Source organism: Pecten maximus, chromosome 1, assembly GCF_902652985.1.
Source record: "Pecten maximus chromosome 1, xPecMax1.1, whole genome shotgun sequence".
Classification (NCBI taxonomy): domain Eukaryota; kingdom Metazoa; phylum Mollusca; class Bivalvia; order Pectinida; family Pectinidae; genus Pecten; species Pecten maximus.
This window is the reverse complement of record NC_047015.1, coordinates 53,851,419-53,867,378: the sequence shown is the minus strand read 5'-3', so window position 1 is coordinate 53,867,378 and position 15,960 is coordinate 53,851,419. Positions and strand designations below refer to the sequence as shown.

Here is a 15,960-nt window from a genome sequence, read left to right as displayed (position 1 = left end):
GGGACATCAATATGTAGGTCACCCATATGGGACATCAATGTAGGTCACTGGGTCATCAATGTGGGATGTCCATTGGGACATTAATGTAGGTCACCCATATGGGACATTAATGTAGGTCACCCATATGGGACATTAATGTAGGTCACCCATATGGGACATTAATGTAGGTCACCCATATGGGACATCAATGTGGGATGTCCATTGGGGACATTAATGTAGGTCACCCATATGGGACATTAATGTAGGTCACCCATATGGGACATTAATGTAGGTCACCCATATGGGACATTAATGTAGGTCACCCATATGGGACATTAATGTAGGTCACCCATATGGGACATCAATGTAGGTCACTGTGGGTCATCAATGTGGGACGTCCATGTGGGACATTAATGTAGGTCACCCATATGGGACATTAATGTAGGTCACCCATATGTGGGACATTAATGTAGGTCACCTATGTGGGACATCAATGTGGGACTCCCATGGGGGACACATAGATGAGATCATAATTCTATTCAGGGATCAGAACTTTTAGACAAGAGTTCATGTTCTTACCCAGGATCTGAACTTTCCAGAAGAACTTCCTGCATGATAGACTTTAGATATCTGTTCCTTTTAATAACATTTATATATATTTAAACAAATGAAAATCCACTGATGATATAAGTATTCATTTTTCATAATTACTCACCTTCTATATATATCAGAAACTCTTTAATTATTGAGTTTCATGTTACCTGGTAAGGTATTTTAACATACTCAACTTAATGTGTCATTAATAATTAATTTTCTTTGTAAATTACTTGCAAACACCATGTTATTCTAGTAAATACTCATGTTTCAGTTTTGATAATGTTTTTTTTTCATTTTTCTGGTATTTCTCCTATTAGCAAGATATGAGGCATATTTACAATTTGAAAACATGTAAATATTTCATTTGCTTGAAATCTACTTCTTTTTCAAAAATGAAGTCTCGATAGCAATATGATCTAGAAATATCATTGAACGTTTCTTAAAAATAGTTTTGAAATATTTTTTGTCTTGAAATATCTTTTAAAAGGATTTTTGTAACCTGTCGCGCTAAAATTGTCTTGAAATAAAGGTAACATTCAAAAGTTGGGGTACCATTTATTTAATCTGTATCTATAAAAAGTAATACCTACAAAAATATTATATTCATCAATTTAATCATAAATATCATATGCTACTTAATTATTTCGGCAAGAATTTAATAATTGATTACACCATATTTTCCATACAACAAATTGCAATTTGACATGTTAATGATACAACAAAAGTATATATATACAGTATATAAATAGTATTGTCAATCACAAGTTGAAATGAAAGAATTTTACAGTCATGTACTGTGAAAGTTTTATCCAGCAATTAGCTCAAGCTTGTCAATAACATTATCCCCATCCAAAACAGTTTAATGATAACCAACCATCCAATGTCCTATGCTAAAAGGGGCCGAGGTGGTCGAGTGGTTAAGGTGTCCCGACACTTTATCACTAGCCCTCCACCTCTGGGTTGCGAGTTCGAAACACACATGGGGCAGTTGCCAGGTACTGACCATAGGTTGGTGATTTTTCTCCGGGCACTCAGGCTTTCTTCCACTTCCAAAACCGGGCACGCCCTTAAATGACCCTGGCTGTCAATAGGATATTATAAGTGCACCCTCAAATGGGAGTCAGAAGTATCAGTTATGTGTAAGCCCTCTGAGCTTATTGCTGGATAAATATATTAGGAAGAGTATAATATTCTGTTTCTCATCTAATTAACTAATGTTTTTGATCCCTCCGCTACCTAGATGTATCGGGCAGTAAGTATCGACAGAGGTCAAGGTCATATTGATTACATGTTGTGTGAGACTGCTTTATATTGCATGCCGAAATCCGCCATTACCTTTATATATATATATATTTACATACGTCCATATTTGGTCTGCATGTGTATTGTTAATCATGCATCCCATTCATGTGCATGCAGACACTGGCTCTCTGCCATGAACTGAATTTGCATGTCATTTTAAAATGAGAATTACTAATTAACTTGTATCATCATGTTAAGTAAAACCGCATCATTGAAATTTACATTTTCTGATATCATGACGTCATGCTTCAAAAGATTTAGGATACTTGAGCTGGTATTTAGAATTCATTAGAAAAAAACCATTGAAATTTACATTTTCCGACATCATGCTTCAAAAGATTTAGGATATTAGTGCTGGTATTGAGAATTAATTAGAAAAAAACATGGAAATTTACATTTTCCGACATCATGCTTCAAAAGATTTAGGATATTAGTGCTGGTATTGAGAATTAATTTGAAAAAAACATGGAAATTTACATTTTCCGACAACATGCTTCAAAAGATTTAGGATACTAGCACTGCAGGTATTGAGAAATCATTGGCTTTTGTTGTTTACGATGGGTCAAAGTGAAATTTGGAAATTTTGAGACCGAAATGAAGACCTTGGTCACCTTATTGGCAAAATTGTGTTGCAAGCATCAATCACTTGAATTTCTTGTTAATTTTTAATATTTTTTTTGTACAGCTATACTGTAATTTCATTTTGATGTCATTTTGGTACAACTACAGAAAGTACCTATTTTTATAGGGCCCGAAGAAAAAAGGGGGCCAAGGAAAAATCATTTCCAAATTCATATTATAGTCATGATAAGTGACAATATGGAATTTAGAATTTTAGTTTTTTTTCTAAGTTAGTGTTGTTTTTTTTTTAATTTTCTAATTCAATTTATTCTTGTTTTTTTTTCCATTTATTTTTTGTTGATTTTTTTCCCTTTTGAATCATCATTGGTTATTTATTTCATCATTTTTTTTTCAATTTTATTTTATTTTATTTATATTTATTCTCTTTTATTTGTTTCAATATTTTCATTTGTTTTTTTCATTTATATTGATATTTTCATTTATTTTCAGTTCTGCTTCTGTTTTTTTTTTATTCATCAAAATGAATTGCGACTTTGACCCAATATAGCATCATTCGGTGTTGTGTAAATATTTTTAAAAATCAGAGTTTAAATTGAAGGTGTGTTAGGTGTATACTCAAGTTCTCCTACAATTTGACATTATGTTTCATTCAAATGATCTGGAAAAAACAGGTCTTAAAATTTATGCTTTCTTGTTACCAGAATATTGAATTTCTCAAATTTTATTACAAGTACTGTGACAGATTTGATTTAAATTTAAAATAAAAATTTATGTAAATTGTAAGAGGGCTGCAGATTTATTTTGTTAGTTGTTTAAAATTAAATGTAAAATCATCATATCATCCAGTATCTGCTTTGAGGACCAGAGAGAGGCTATAGGTGGTTGCCATAGCAACTAAATATAGGAGTAAATTTAGAAGAGAAAGCTAGTTGTAGATACTGTTTTGATAAAATTAGAGAATTTTCAGAAATTTTGTAAATAGTACATGTAGTTGAAAACTTAATCAAATTGTCTTTAATTGAGAAATAATGTCCTTGTTGATACAGAGAAAGCGAATTTTATTTACTGTTAAACTATTTTAAGATTTTCTTTAAAATGTTCAATATATGATCAATTACATCCTTAATTTTTTGCAAAGTTTTTGTGAAATTTTTGATACAAGTGTTTTGTTTTATGATAAAATAGTTATAATTCTCATCTAAATCTCAAAAGAATGAAGCTAATTATCATGCAGAACTTAATTTCATAATTTGAAATGGGTTTATATAAACCAAGTATTTGACTTCTTCTGGGAAATGGACAAATCTCAAAACCCTGAGTTTCATTAAAAAGTTCTTAATTTCAGAAAATTTCTTTTGGTTAATTTTCAATAAGAAAACATTGTGTTTAATGCACAAAAATTAATGTGTTTTCATATGGAGATTTTCTATTGAGAGTTTTCTTAATTAAGAAACACTTACTTGTCTGTGGTCTGTATTCGATCTTTTGGTACCTCTTCCATTTCATATATTGTATAATTTTCCCTTAGTATCTGTTTGAAGAAAATCTAGATCTAATTGTATCTTTAGATAATAAAACAAGTTTGCTTTTTTATTGGTGAAATTGGGAAGTTTCTATGAACTTGAAGTATCTACAGACGTCGGACAAAAGTATTCGTAGGATAACGTTATTTCTAACCCATTTGATCGTCCGAATACTTTTGTCCTGGCTCTGTACATGTATTTTCTTGGTACAGGTGTTTGTGGAACATTCTCTATTCTCGGTTTTACCTACATATATACCAGTTTATTTGTTTTCTACTGATATCTGTTTTGATAGGTATTATTGCATTGTTTAATATATGTATTGTGAAGATCTGTATCAGGCATGCATGACATTTGCATGTGCGTTGTGTGTGTTGGCCTGTCGCTGATAAGATAGTCGATATGCTTTAAACAGTGTTATTGTAACTGGTAATTTTGCATACTGTAAAAATGTTCATCGCATTAGTGATATATCAGTTGAAATTTTGAAGACCTACCATATCCTCTGAATTTTTGTGTAGGACAATTTTTTGAGCTATGAACTAAATAGTAAAATCTGAAGAAAAAAATGATAAATTTTCTAAATATGTTTATTACATTATAGCAAAAAAAAAATTCAAAACCAAACATTAAATTTCATTTATTAGTTTTTATATATTTTTTCCCAAGGAGAATTAATAACCATTTTGAATATGCGGCAAAACTTGAAATTTTACACAATTCATATACATGTACATGTATTTGTGATTAATACATATATTGCTGTTAATTATATTCTATGCCAAATCTTTGGCATTTGGTAAAATAATTAAAAAATAAGTTTGGTTCATAGTTTAATATTTAAATTACCACATATCATAATTCAAATAAAAGAGTAAAGCAGTATTCTGCATATTGAAAATTTCAAGATATGCTAAAACATTTTTACAGTTTAACATGCATGTGAAAGTCTTAAAATCAGAATTTGAAATGCATGGTCTTGTAACACATGAGTTCATGGTTCAATAATTTTTAATATGCGTGTGATACAGTCTATATGTTGTTTGATGCTTTACCTAAAATAATATAATAATCATGTATTTGTATTGCAGTTCCTGCTTCTAATTATTAAAAATATTTCTGCGAACTAAAAAAACATGGAAGTAATGCTGTGTGTACTACAAGTTATAATGTAAAATTAACTGATGTCCATGAAAAGTTTTGGTGAACTGGTACATGTTACTTCATTGATTATCCATTCTGCAACAATCTGCTTGAACCAAATAAACATTTAAAAGAAAAGGCTAAAATAACTTTATTTTTCATTTTGTCAATGTTTGTAAATGTATGTGATGCTAATGTTGCAGAGCAAGTAAGTACTAAGAAACTAATAAGGAAGCTTGAAGAATGTTCTTGATATACTGCTATACTGTTAAGTAAAACGCTCGTTAGCTGTTCTCTGTCACAGTCAAATGTTGTTATCATAAAATCTCAATTTTTCATCGTCTATCTATATAAGAGTAAATCATAAGATAAATTTTCAATTTTGTTTTTTTTCAAATTTTCATTCATCAATATGATTTTTTCATTTAATTAAAGACAAAACATTCCTATAAAAAATACCTGTTTAGATAAAAATGTAGATTTTTCAATTATCTCAAAATCATGGAAAGGCATTTTGGAAAATATGCTTCAAGGGGAAAAATAACACTCCTTTCAAAATTTGGATACTTGGAAAAATCAATCTCAGATTAGGCTGTCCGTTCCCGATGATAATTTTATAAAATACCTCAATTTCATCTTAATCTAGAGCATAGATTTTCTTGCCATTATATTCTATTTTGATATTTTTCACACAATAAATCAAAATTAATTTCATTTTTTTTCTCGTCTAAAAGTCTTCATCTTTACAATGATTGACTGTTATGAGAAATGCTGGTTTTGGTAAAAGAGCTTTTTCCTATGTGACTAGCATCGTCATTAAGCTCGTTGTGTTTTACATTCATTTTTCAACCACATCTTAATGTTTAAAATCATACCATTGAATTAAAAAAATTATACTTACATGTTTCTGCTATTTGTGTTGGGCTAAAAAGGATTTTAAAAATTATAAACAAATATAATCCTGTCTATTGCTTTTAAAATCTCTCCTCTGTAATCCAGGTGTCCTCCGCTAGACTCCCTCACTCTTTGAATCCTTTTGATAAAAGTATTTTTAACTTTATTTGAGATACATACGGTATGTGAAACTAATTATCAGCAAAAAATTACATTTAAGTGTTCAATTTAAAAAAAAAAAAAAAAAAAAATATTTTTTTTGTTTTTGGCATAATAGGATGGAAAGAGATAAGTTCAAAAAAATTTAGCAGTATGTATTTTAGGTTGGAATATAAGAATCATCAGAAAAATAACTCATTTTCTGGAAAATAATGTTTAATGTAAAAAAAGACAGTTGAGTACCTCACATACAAATATTTATTTTAACTAGAATTATTCACAAATTTTGTTTCCTTAGAGATTTTATTTTTCAAAATAAAAACAAATCCACATATTATTATTGAAAATACACTTATAGATTTCTATTGAATAACCTTTTCGGAATCATGAGAAAATTTTTCTTTTTTTCTTTTTTTTTGCATTGATAAAATTTAATCAGTGTAGTCTCAAATAAAGTTAAAAATATAATTGCCGAAGGGATATTGATGTCCAATCTGTTGACCAAAGGTCATTTTGTGTGATTTTGTGTTACAGACTCAGCTAACCTGTTTGAACTGGACATCTCGATGGAGAATGAAACGAGAATCTACACTGTAGTCATTGTGGTCAAGAATGTAATTGACCGAGAGGCCTACGTTGATGGTCACAAGTTCTATATAACGGTTAGTTGGACTGGTCATATTTGCCTTTCTCACTAATTCTATATACTATTTTTTAACTATTGATGAATTCAGATTATTCACTGTGTTTTTCTGTGTATATGCTAGATGATGTATGTTTGTGTTTATAGGTCTATAATTAATTTTTCTTTGTTTTCATGGTAAATACTCAAATGTGATTGGTCGAAAAATTCGTTTCATTCTTCTATGAAAGAAATTCCGAGAATGGCGCGAAAAATGTGACGTCACAATACGACAATTGACGTTGCATAATGATTTGAGAAAAAGAATCCCATTTAAAACCAGTAAAATTATACATAAAACATGTTTTAAATTAGAAAATCATTTTCAAAATTAATTATAAGCGTTTTGTTTGCAAACTTCTGTAAGAATCCGCTACGATGAAACTAAAAAAAAATGACATCAATGCTTCAATGTTTTTTATAGAATATAAATGTCTTCAAAATTTTTTTTTTTTTTAATAATAAATATAAAACTTTATAAAAATCAAATTTGATAATGATCCTTTATTAGCCTTTCTTCATTATAGTCAGTATAAGCTGCTCTGTCACGTCAACACGAACAAAAAAAATATAATAAACATCTAAAATTTACACGTGAACCAGCCTTGCACGAGTTATATCCCTGGATGATAAACAGAGCATCATATGTTAGTAAACTGTTTTTTTTGTCACATTTAACCTCTCTTTATTTTGTGTCTCACACACTCATATTGACTCCGTAAATCGTTGATTTTTTTGAGATTTTACTCAATTTTTTTTTTTTTTGACCTCGTGGCAGCAACTAGTACGAGTCAACTATAGTCAATTTTTAAGAATTTTTAATTGCAGTAATAAAGAACAATGGCCTATGGAAAAAAAAAAAGAAAAAAAAAAATTCCCCATCTTGGCCTATGGAAAAAAAAATTTGCCCATCTTGGCCTATGGAAAAAAAATTAAAAAAATTTGCCCATCTTGGCCTATGGAAATTTTTTTTAAAAAATATTGCCCGTCTTGGCCTATGGAAAAAAAAGAAAAAAAATATTCCCCGTCTTTTTCCCTCTGTCCACACTCTATCATGCATTTTTGTCCTTGTACAATTATCGTACTCTCAACAGCAATGACTTAGGATATGACCTTAGCTGTTGATAGGACGTTAAACAAATAAAACCAAACCAAACTTGGGATATATCCTGTATGTATTATGAATCTCTATTGCCTTCTGCTGTTTGTAAATATTTTTTGAAAACCATTTTGCCTACATTTGTTTTACAGGCAGTCGAGATCGATAACACCACAGGACTTTTAACCAATTCGGAGGCAAATGTTACAGTTGACGTAACCATTTTGGACGTCAACGACAATCCACCGAGATTTACTCAAAGCACATACAATGTTGATATCATCGAACCCACAATCAACGACGCTATAGTACCAGGGGTCACCATAGAGGTCACGGATATAGATGTGGTAAGTATCCAATGAAATCGCAGTAGCTTGGGCCACCAAAGGTCACAATGAATTAGAATAATGGTTATTGTGAAATAAAAAAAAGTGGATGATAAGAATTTTACTTTTTCTGTCAAGAAAACTAGCCCAGTACTTTGTCAGATTTTACAGTTATACCAATTTACCCTATAAGGGCTTTTCCAGTAAAACCTCTACCCCAACCCAGGACTCCAGGTTTTGTTAAGGGGTACCACCTATAGAATTTATTTAATAAATTACATAGAAGTAATAGGAAGGAAATCCAACCATGGATAGAAGTGATTTTTTGTGGAGTCCTGGGGTCAGGTAGATATTTTAAAGGAATAGCCCTAATAAGCCCAGTAGGGGATACATAAACTTCGGGACAAATAAAATTTAGGCTTGTTGCAAGACAATGAAATGACAGTTGATGGCACTGATCTGAATTAGACAGGCTTATTACCTGGCGTGGGCTTTGGTAATACCAACATCAACCTATATATATTTAGCAAAAGTTCAGCTCCTTTCTCATCTATGCAAAATTGTTTTTCCAAGTTATATATACATACATATAGATCTAATTGTCCTTTCTCTTTATTTTCAGACGAGAACTGCTGAGGGGGTAAATATGTTGTTTATTTATTTACTTTGTCCAAAATCAATATTCATTCACAAGAATTTGACATTGTTTCAAAATGGTCTCTATGTACAACAAATACATACATATATTCTCTATGTTGCTGTATATACTGATAACTTCTGAGATGACTTTATAATCTTCTTCTTTAAAACTACAAAGCTTTGGATTTGAATATTTAGCATGACTCCTGCTGGATCTAGATAAGAAAAGCTACAAGCGCTGAATAAATAAATAACGTTGACCTACATTAGAATCACATGTACAGTGGACTCGACCCAATCTATATCTTTGTCGAAACAAGTCAAATAATTTGATCCTGTTGAAAAAAATCTACCGTATGTACAAAAAAAAAGTTTAAATTGATAGGTCATTGTTATTTGCTTAATTACTATCCAGGAATTTAAAAAAAAAAATATTTTTATTTTTTATTGCAGTTAAGTTATTCCACATTCAACGTAAGCATTATCTCACAAAGCAGTCCGCCAGCTTTCAGTCTGAACAACGATGCTGGAACTCGCAAGGCCAGTTTCAACCTTGTCATCGATAACTACATGAACCTTGACTATGAAGTTCCAGCTTACAGATCCCGTGTAGTATTGGTAAAATTTCTAAATTAAAATTTTCAAGATTATACTTTAAGCCTACATTAAAATTATAGCAGTACTCTTATTTTAGTATTTTACATTCTGGAAGCCTTTTATAATTGTGAATTATACTTTATTTATACCGTTTCTATAGAAAATAATTATGTAGTGTACCAATTTTCATTTGATAGTATTTGTGATTATTTTGTAATGCGCCAAATTTGAGTTCACCAAAATCAGTGCATTTACAGTTCCATAATGTTAAATATCTCAATTTTCATTAAGATATGATTTTTCTAATTATTCTTAAAATTTATATTTTCAACTGACAAGCAATCATCTTGAAAGAGCTCTTAGACTTGTCCATGTGTATATTGAAGTCTTTGTTTAAGATGGAAGTAGTTTATTTCAATGACATTTTTTTTATTATTTATTTTGAAAGAGCTTTTTGTCCATCTGTATTTGAAAGGTTTGTTTTGTTTTTGTTTTAGATTGAAGCTGTTGACTTCAACGACAATAGCCTATCATCCACAGCTACCGTCAGCATAAACATCTTGGATACGAATGACAATGCCCCGGTGTTCCAACAGTCCGAATACACTATCCAAGTGTCTGAAATTGAACAGCCACCAAAATCCCTTCTGACAATTCAGGTAGATTTAATTCAGTTTGATTAAACTCAAACTATTTCTACATTTTTTTTTTTAAAACCTTGGAATCGTTGCACTTCAAATCAGTTATAAGTGAATTTTCAACTAATAATAAATTTGAGTTAAAATGTCTTTAGAACCTCAAATAAAAGAAAAAAAATCCACCTCTATGATTGGCTAAAAGTAAAAGGTTATTAGAACATGACCTCTTATGTGATTGGCTAAAAGAAAAATATTGTTATAACTAAGGTCATTATAACACTTTGAATGCTGTAGATATTTATAATAATCTGATATTTCTAGTTTTTCATTCCATATTCACAAATGAAAAAGGACAATAAGCTTTTGATTTATTTCAGCTTGAAAACAATAGAAATTATGCACACATTATTGTATTACAATAAAACTTTCTGTTAAAAATGATATGATTATATCATGATTGAAGCACAATTATTATTCTTTTGCAATAATAAGAAACAAGTAATAATAAAAGTGAATTGTCTCCCTTTACAGGCCATGGACAGAGATAGCGGAAGCAATGCAGCTGTTACATACGCTTTCATAGATCCTAATATTGTAAAGTAAGTTGTGTACCATGTGTTAGGAATTATCTCCCTTGACAGTAACTCTTTAGTAGCTGCAATGAGATCCTCTCCCTTGGAAGTCGAGAAAATGTTGTATTTATCCTTCATTTCATCGACTGGGTGCTAGTTCTTGTGATATTGTTAATTTCTCTCCCTCATTTGACATAAAAATCTCGATACAGATATAGGTATTTCAATAAGAAAATGTCAAAAATAAATGTTTGCTTGTCTCCCCATTGAATTCCTATAGATTCTTCTTCTTCAGATTCTGGTTCAAATTCCTTGCTTCTCCTAATAAAAATTGTCCAGAAAAAGGGTATTGGTTATTATAATCCAACAGTATTAATTTCACCCATTTTTTTATATATGTGTCTGTATGATGTAGTCAAGGCCAGACTTTTACCTAAATTCTTTCCTTCCACTACGTGGCCGCGGTGGCCGAGTGGTTATGGTGTCCCGGCACTTTATTACTAGCCCTCCACCTTTTGGTTGCGAGGTCGAAACCTAAGTGGGGCAGTAATGCTAGGTACTGACCATAGGCCGGTGGTTTTTCTTCGGGTGCTTTCCTCCACCTCACAAACCTGGCACGTCCCTAAATGACCCTGGCTGTTAATAGGACGTTAAACAAAAAACAAACAAAACAAAAAAATCCTTCCACTACTGCACTATACTACATGTAGGTGAAAGTTTTTCAGCAAGTTTTGTGGGCATCAAAATAAAGTGGGAAATAGGGGCCTTCATGTGATGCAAACAAATTTCTAGCTTAGATATGATTTTCTTTTGAGATAATAAATGATTGTTTGTATTTTCAGTTTTAACCTTGACCCAAACACAGGGGTCGTGACCTTGGCCCAATCATTGGACTACGATAACGGAGCCATTCAATATGAAATGACTGTCATTGCATCAGACGGTGGAAATCCCATCGAAACAGCTTCTGCCACCATTCTTGTTACCGTGCTGAACTATAATGATCTACCACCTGTCTTCCAGCTGTTGTCGTACAGATCGACCATTACAGAATCCTCGACAGTATTTCTTATCCCTGTAACGGTACAGGTAGGTTACAGATTTGACATTTGTGCATTTATCAGAAAAAAAACCTGTGTAATTTACACACTTCTTTGGGCTATAAAATTGTGATCGTAGTTGGGGGAGCGTAGATTACATTGGTACAGAGATTTTCTAAAAAAAAATTCTCCATATTGGCGTCTGTCGCCATGACAGTTTACAATGGTGTATTTTTCCGCAATTTAAGATGATTTTCGGGGTGCATAAATTACATTTTTGCGTGAATTACACGTACAGATTGTTACGGTAATTGTAGACTCAGTTTTGTCCTGTGAAGTCTTCTGTAATTCTCAGTTTTGTTATTACAGTGTCCCAAAATTATGACATTTTTACATGTAATATTTAATAAGGGAAGTTTCGGCAACAAATTACTGTAAATGTACTTTGTTTGGCTCACTCAAATGTAAGCTCTTTTTTCGAATTTTAACAGATTAAATGAACATTGGAGTGCCAAAATGATTTTATATCTAAACATTATATAGAATGTGCAGTTAATGCAATCATAATTTACCGTAAAGTTTCCTGTGCGAAAAGCACTAAACTAAGACTATACCACTAAAATGTTTAGGTTTGAAGTATATCAAATAGTCAAAATTCATCATTGCGAAATGAATATGTAACAGTTGAGTAATAATACAGGAAGGCAATAAGATTCAAAGATGAAATTATATTACAAAGAGGAATAACTCTACCATGATTAAAGATTTAACCATTAAAATTCCTCCATATGAAATAAATATCATTAATAATTTTTTCTCACTTTTCCTCTTTTTTTTCGTCCTACCAGGCATCAGACCCTGATGGATTTGCTGTGAGATATGACATTGTCGCGGGCAACACAGCCAACAATGCCTTCCAGATCGACCCTAGCCTGGGGACGCTTTCACTCAACACAATCGTCAACTACATGGACACACCTGGTCAAAATGGATTGTAAGTCACATGACCAGTAATTGTGATTTTCTGATTTATGATTTATTTTTTAGTCACATGACCTGTGATAATAATTCATAAGTCACATGATCAATGATGGTAATTTATAAGTCACTTGATCAATGATGGTAATTTATAAGTCACATGATCAATGATTTTTGAAGTCATTTGATATAGTGATGATTAATTTTCAGTCTCAAAATATTTATGATTTTCCTGAAACTATGTAATTCAGAGAGTGTTGATTTCACTTTGTATTTAACCAAGATGCTTTTGTTTTTTTTAGAAATATTGATCAGAAAGAACCTCTTCCCACAGAATCTATCTTATTTCAACTAAAAACAGGCAAAATTTTGTAAAATATTTTTTTATTTTTCAGTTTTTACCTGAATGTATCTGCAACCGACGCTGGAGTCCCAAGTCAGGTGTCCTATGTGACTATTACAGTTGAAGTCAGGGTAAGTTGTTGCTATGGTTACATAGATATCAAGTTTAGACATTTTTTTAACCTCCAAATTTAGAGAGCTATCGGTGCTTATGTATAAATCTTGCATTAAATGATGGAGATATTCTTCATATTAAAAACATTGTTAACTAAATATGTTTGTTTACCATCTGCTTGCTTCATGAAAAAAGTAATAATTGATGTTTATGTTTTTGTTGTATAAAATTTGTTTTCAATTGTTATTCAGTCTAGATCTTTTATAAATATCTTATCATGTAATGACATCTTACTATTGTTTGCCAAAAAAATATTTTCATTTTTTTTTCCTGAAATAAAATGTTAGATAGATCCTTGTTTTTGATTGGCCAATATGTAGCTAAAAAATTGTTTTTCAACCAATCAGAGACCATGTATTATTTGCATCAGTATTATTGAGAAAACAAAGTTGGAATTAACTGTAACTTACTTAGAAAATTTAAGATAAAATAATGACACTTTCTATAATTTAATTTCCTGTTTTTAGGATGAAAACAATGCCAATCCAACGTTTCCTAGTCCCAACTACAATGCTACTATCAGCGAAGCCATTGCCAGAGGTGAGAATAAAAAGTTACCTCCCTTTGCAGGAAATCTTTTTGTGCTATTTAATGAAAAGTTTATCAGGTGTTTTAATGCCAAAAAACATCAGATATCCCTTTTTCAGGTTTATTGTTATTCCATTATTAAAAAAAAATTAACATGAATATGTATTTCATGTTATGGAGATATACAGAGTGTCCGCTAAATAAGTTGTAAAAAAATCGTAATAAAAAAAAAAACTTTGTTGTAGTTCCATAATATAAGAAATATATTCAAGATAATTCTTATAATTTAATTTACTATACGAAATTCCTGTGGAAATCTGCTTTTATTGATGGACTCTTTTCTCTTGGAAATTACAATGCTGTTGTATCAGTAAACCCAAAGCGATGTTATAAACACCAATGTCATTTTATTACATTATGGGCTGATTTTTCAGCCAATGAAAATGATTGTTTCAAGCAAGATGAAATCATTAATTTTTTTTTTTTTTAAATCCCTTCTTACTTTTACATTATTTACATTCAAAACAAATAAAAGATGAATTTAACGTAACTTGGTGGATGGTGAAATAAAAATTATCCTTCTGAAGACTGTATAGCAACCTTTCACTCTCTAAGTGGACGATCCTACTTCAAGGTTAAAGAGAAATTTTGGCAGCCTGAGCTAGTAAGGTGATCTATATATATTCAGTTTTACATAGACAATGCAGTTTCACTGGTTGATAGTAATGGTATGTAATTAAAAGTTCAGGATTAAATGTAAAAATGTTGGTAGCTTAACAAGTGAACAAATGGTTTTGGTTGAACGAGCGCTGACTAGTTCGACGCTCCCTACATCTGTCAGTTTGTTTCTTGTGAAGATGGGAAATCGGGCCGGTCTGTGATATCGTGGTTGTGTCCTTGGGCAAGACACTTAACTCTAATTGCTCTGGATGGCAAGCAGTGGGCCTCCTGTATGTTGTTCATTGAGGTAGTCACCAACTACTACAAAGAGACCCCGCCCCAAAATGACCCTGGCTGTTCATTGGGCGATAAATCCAGCAAACAAACAAATCGTGACATTATAATGTGATTTTAATTTAAGTTGCACCTTCAACATGTACACATCTAAATTGGTTGGTATTTTGAATTTTACATTTTAAGTTTTGCTTGTCACTCTTTCAGGCTCCACAGTTCTGCAGGTTATAGCTACAGACACTGATTCAGGAACGAATGGTGAAATCACATACTCCATCACTTTTGGGGCCAAGGACGATTTTAAAATCAACGCAGACTCTGGAATCATTTTCGTGGGATCTAGTGCTGCTCTGGACTACGATACCACTTCCCTGTATAATATCACGGTATACCCTCAACATTGTCATTAAATCAGATTGAATTGTTTAATAATTGATCATTCTAGTCCAAATTCTACATTAAAAGTTCTGCATAGCTTCAGTTCATTAGATTCTAAATTAGGTCCACAATTAAAAATAGTTGTATGGATGTAGAAAAGGCTTTATTTTCAGTTATTTCACTTCTAATTCACTGATTTTGAAATTAAAATTAGATTAGAGAATTTTTTTATTTTTTATTTTTTATTTTTTTTTTCTTGTTTGTTTGGGTTTTTTTTTTAAGAATCTTTTGTTTTTCTAATGCTACATTTAGGTGGAAGCTGTTGACCATGGCAGTCCCCCGAGAACCGGAATAACCACTGTCCAGATCACAATAGAGGACGCCAACAACAAAAACCCAACATTTGACAAACCACTGTACGCACAGACTCTCAATGAATGTAGGTCACATTTTTAATTTAGTCCACTGTCATTTTGGGGGGTTGCAGTTCTTGAGATAATTAGTCTCCCAATAGAACAGGGAAAACAGGGAGGCAGAAATAATGTAGGATTATGCTCTTCAAGAATGTGTATCAAAATATTTTCTTCATAGTTGGAATGGACTGATAAAAGTGTTTATTGTAATATCATACAAGAGTGGGTCGCTTTACTTTCTGTTTTAAAGTATGTCAGAAAAAAAATTGTACTCATTTTTCGTAATTCCGTAAATTCAAATTAAACATGAACCAAAGTACTTGTACGCTGGATATTAAGGTAGGGAGGCAGGGTTTTGCCTTTGCAGACATGTACGTCATTTCTTGTTCCTGGATGACTATAGCCGATGTCTGAAATAAG

The 15,960-nt window shown here is 31.5% G+C and overlaps 1 protein-coding gene across 1 annotated transcript in view; it reads left to right on the top strand.

The window, feature by feature from the left end:
• LOC117318875 (protocadherin Fat 4-like) overlaps positions 1 to 15,960 on the top strand; it is a 63,076-nt gene that overhangs the window by 13,412 nt on the left and 33,704 nt on the right. The window contains exons 12-24 of the mRNA XM_033873834.1: positions 1,817 to 1,828; positions 6,714 to 6,841; positions 8,113 to 8,307; positions 8,909 to 8,926; positions 9,379 to 9,543; positions 10,020 to 10,181; positions 10,692 to 10,759; positions 11,575 to 11,821; positions 12,621 to 12,766; positions 13,146 to 13,224; positions 13,735 to 13,807; positions 14,957 to 15,135; positions 15,440 to 15,566. Coding sequence (XP_033729725.1) covers positions 1,817 to 1,828; positions 6,714 to 6,841; positions 8,113 to 8,307; positions 8,909 to 8,926; positions 9,379 to 9,543; positions 10,020 to 10,181; positions 10,692 to 10,759; positions 11,575 to 11,821; positions 12,621 to 12,766; positions 13,146 to 13,224; positions 13,735 to 13,807; positions 14,957 to 15,135; positions 15,440 to 15,566 — 1,599 coding nt within the window. The remainder of the gene's footprint in view (positions 1 to 1,816; positions 1,829 to 6,713; positions 6,842 to 8,112; positions 8,308 to 8,908; positions 8,927 to 9,378; positions 9,544 to 10,019; positions 10,182 to 10,691; positions 10,760 to 11,574; positions 11,822 to 12,620; positions 12,767 to 13,145; positions 13,225 to 13,734; positions 13,808 to 14,956; positions 15,136 to 15,439; positions 15,567 to 15,960) is intronic.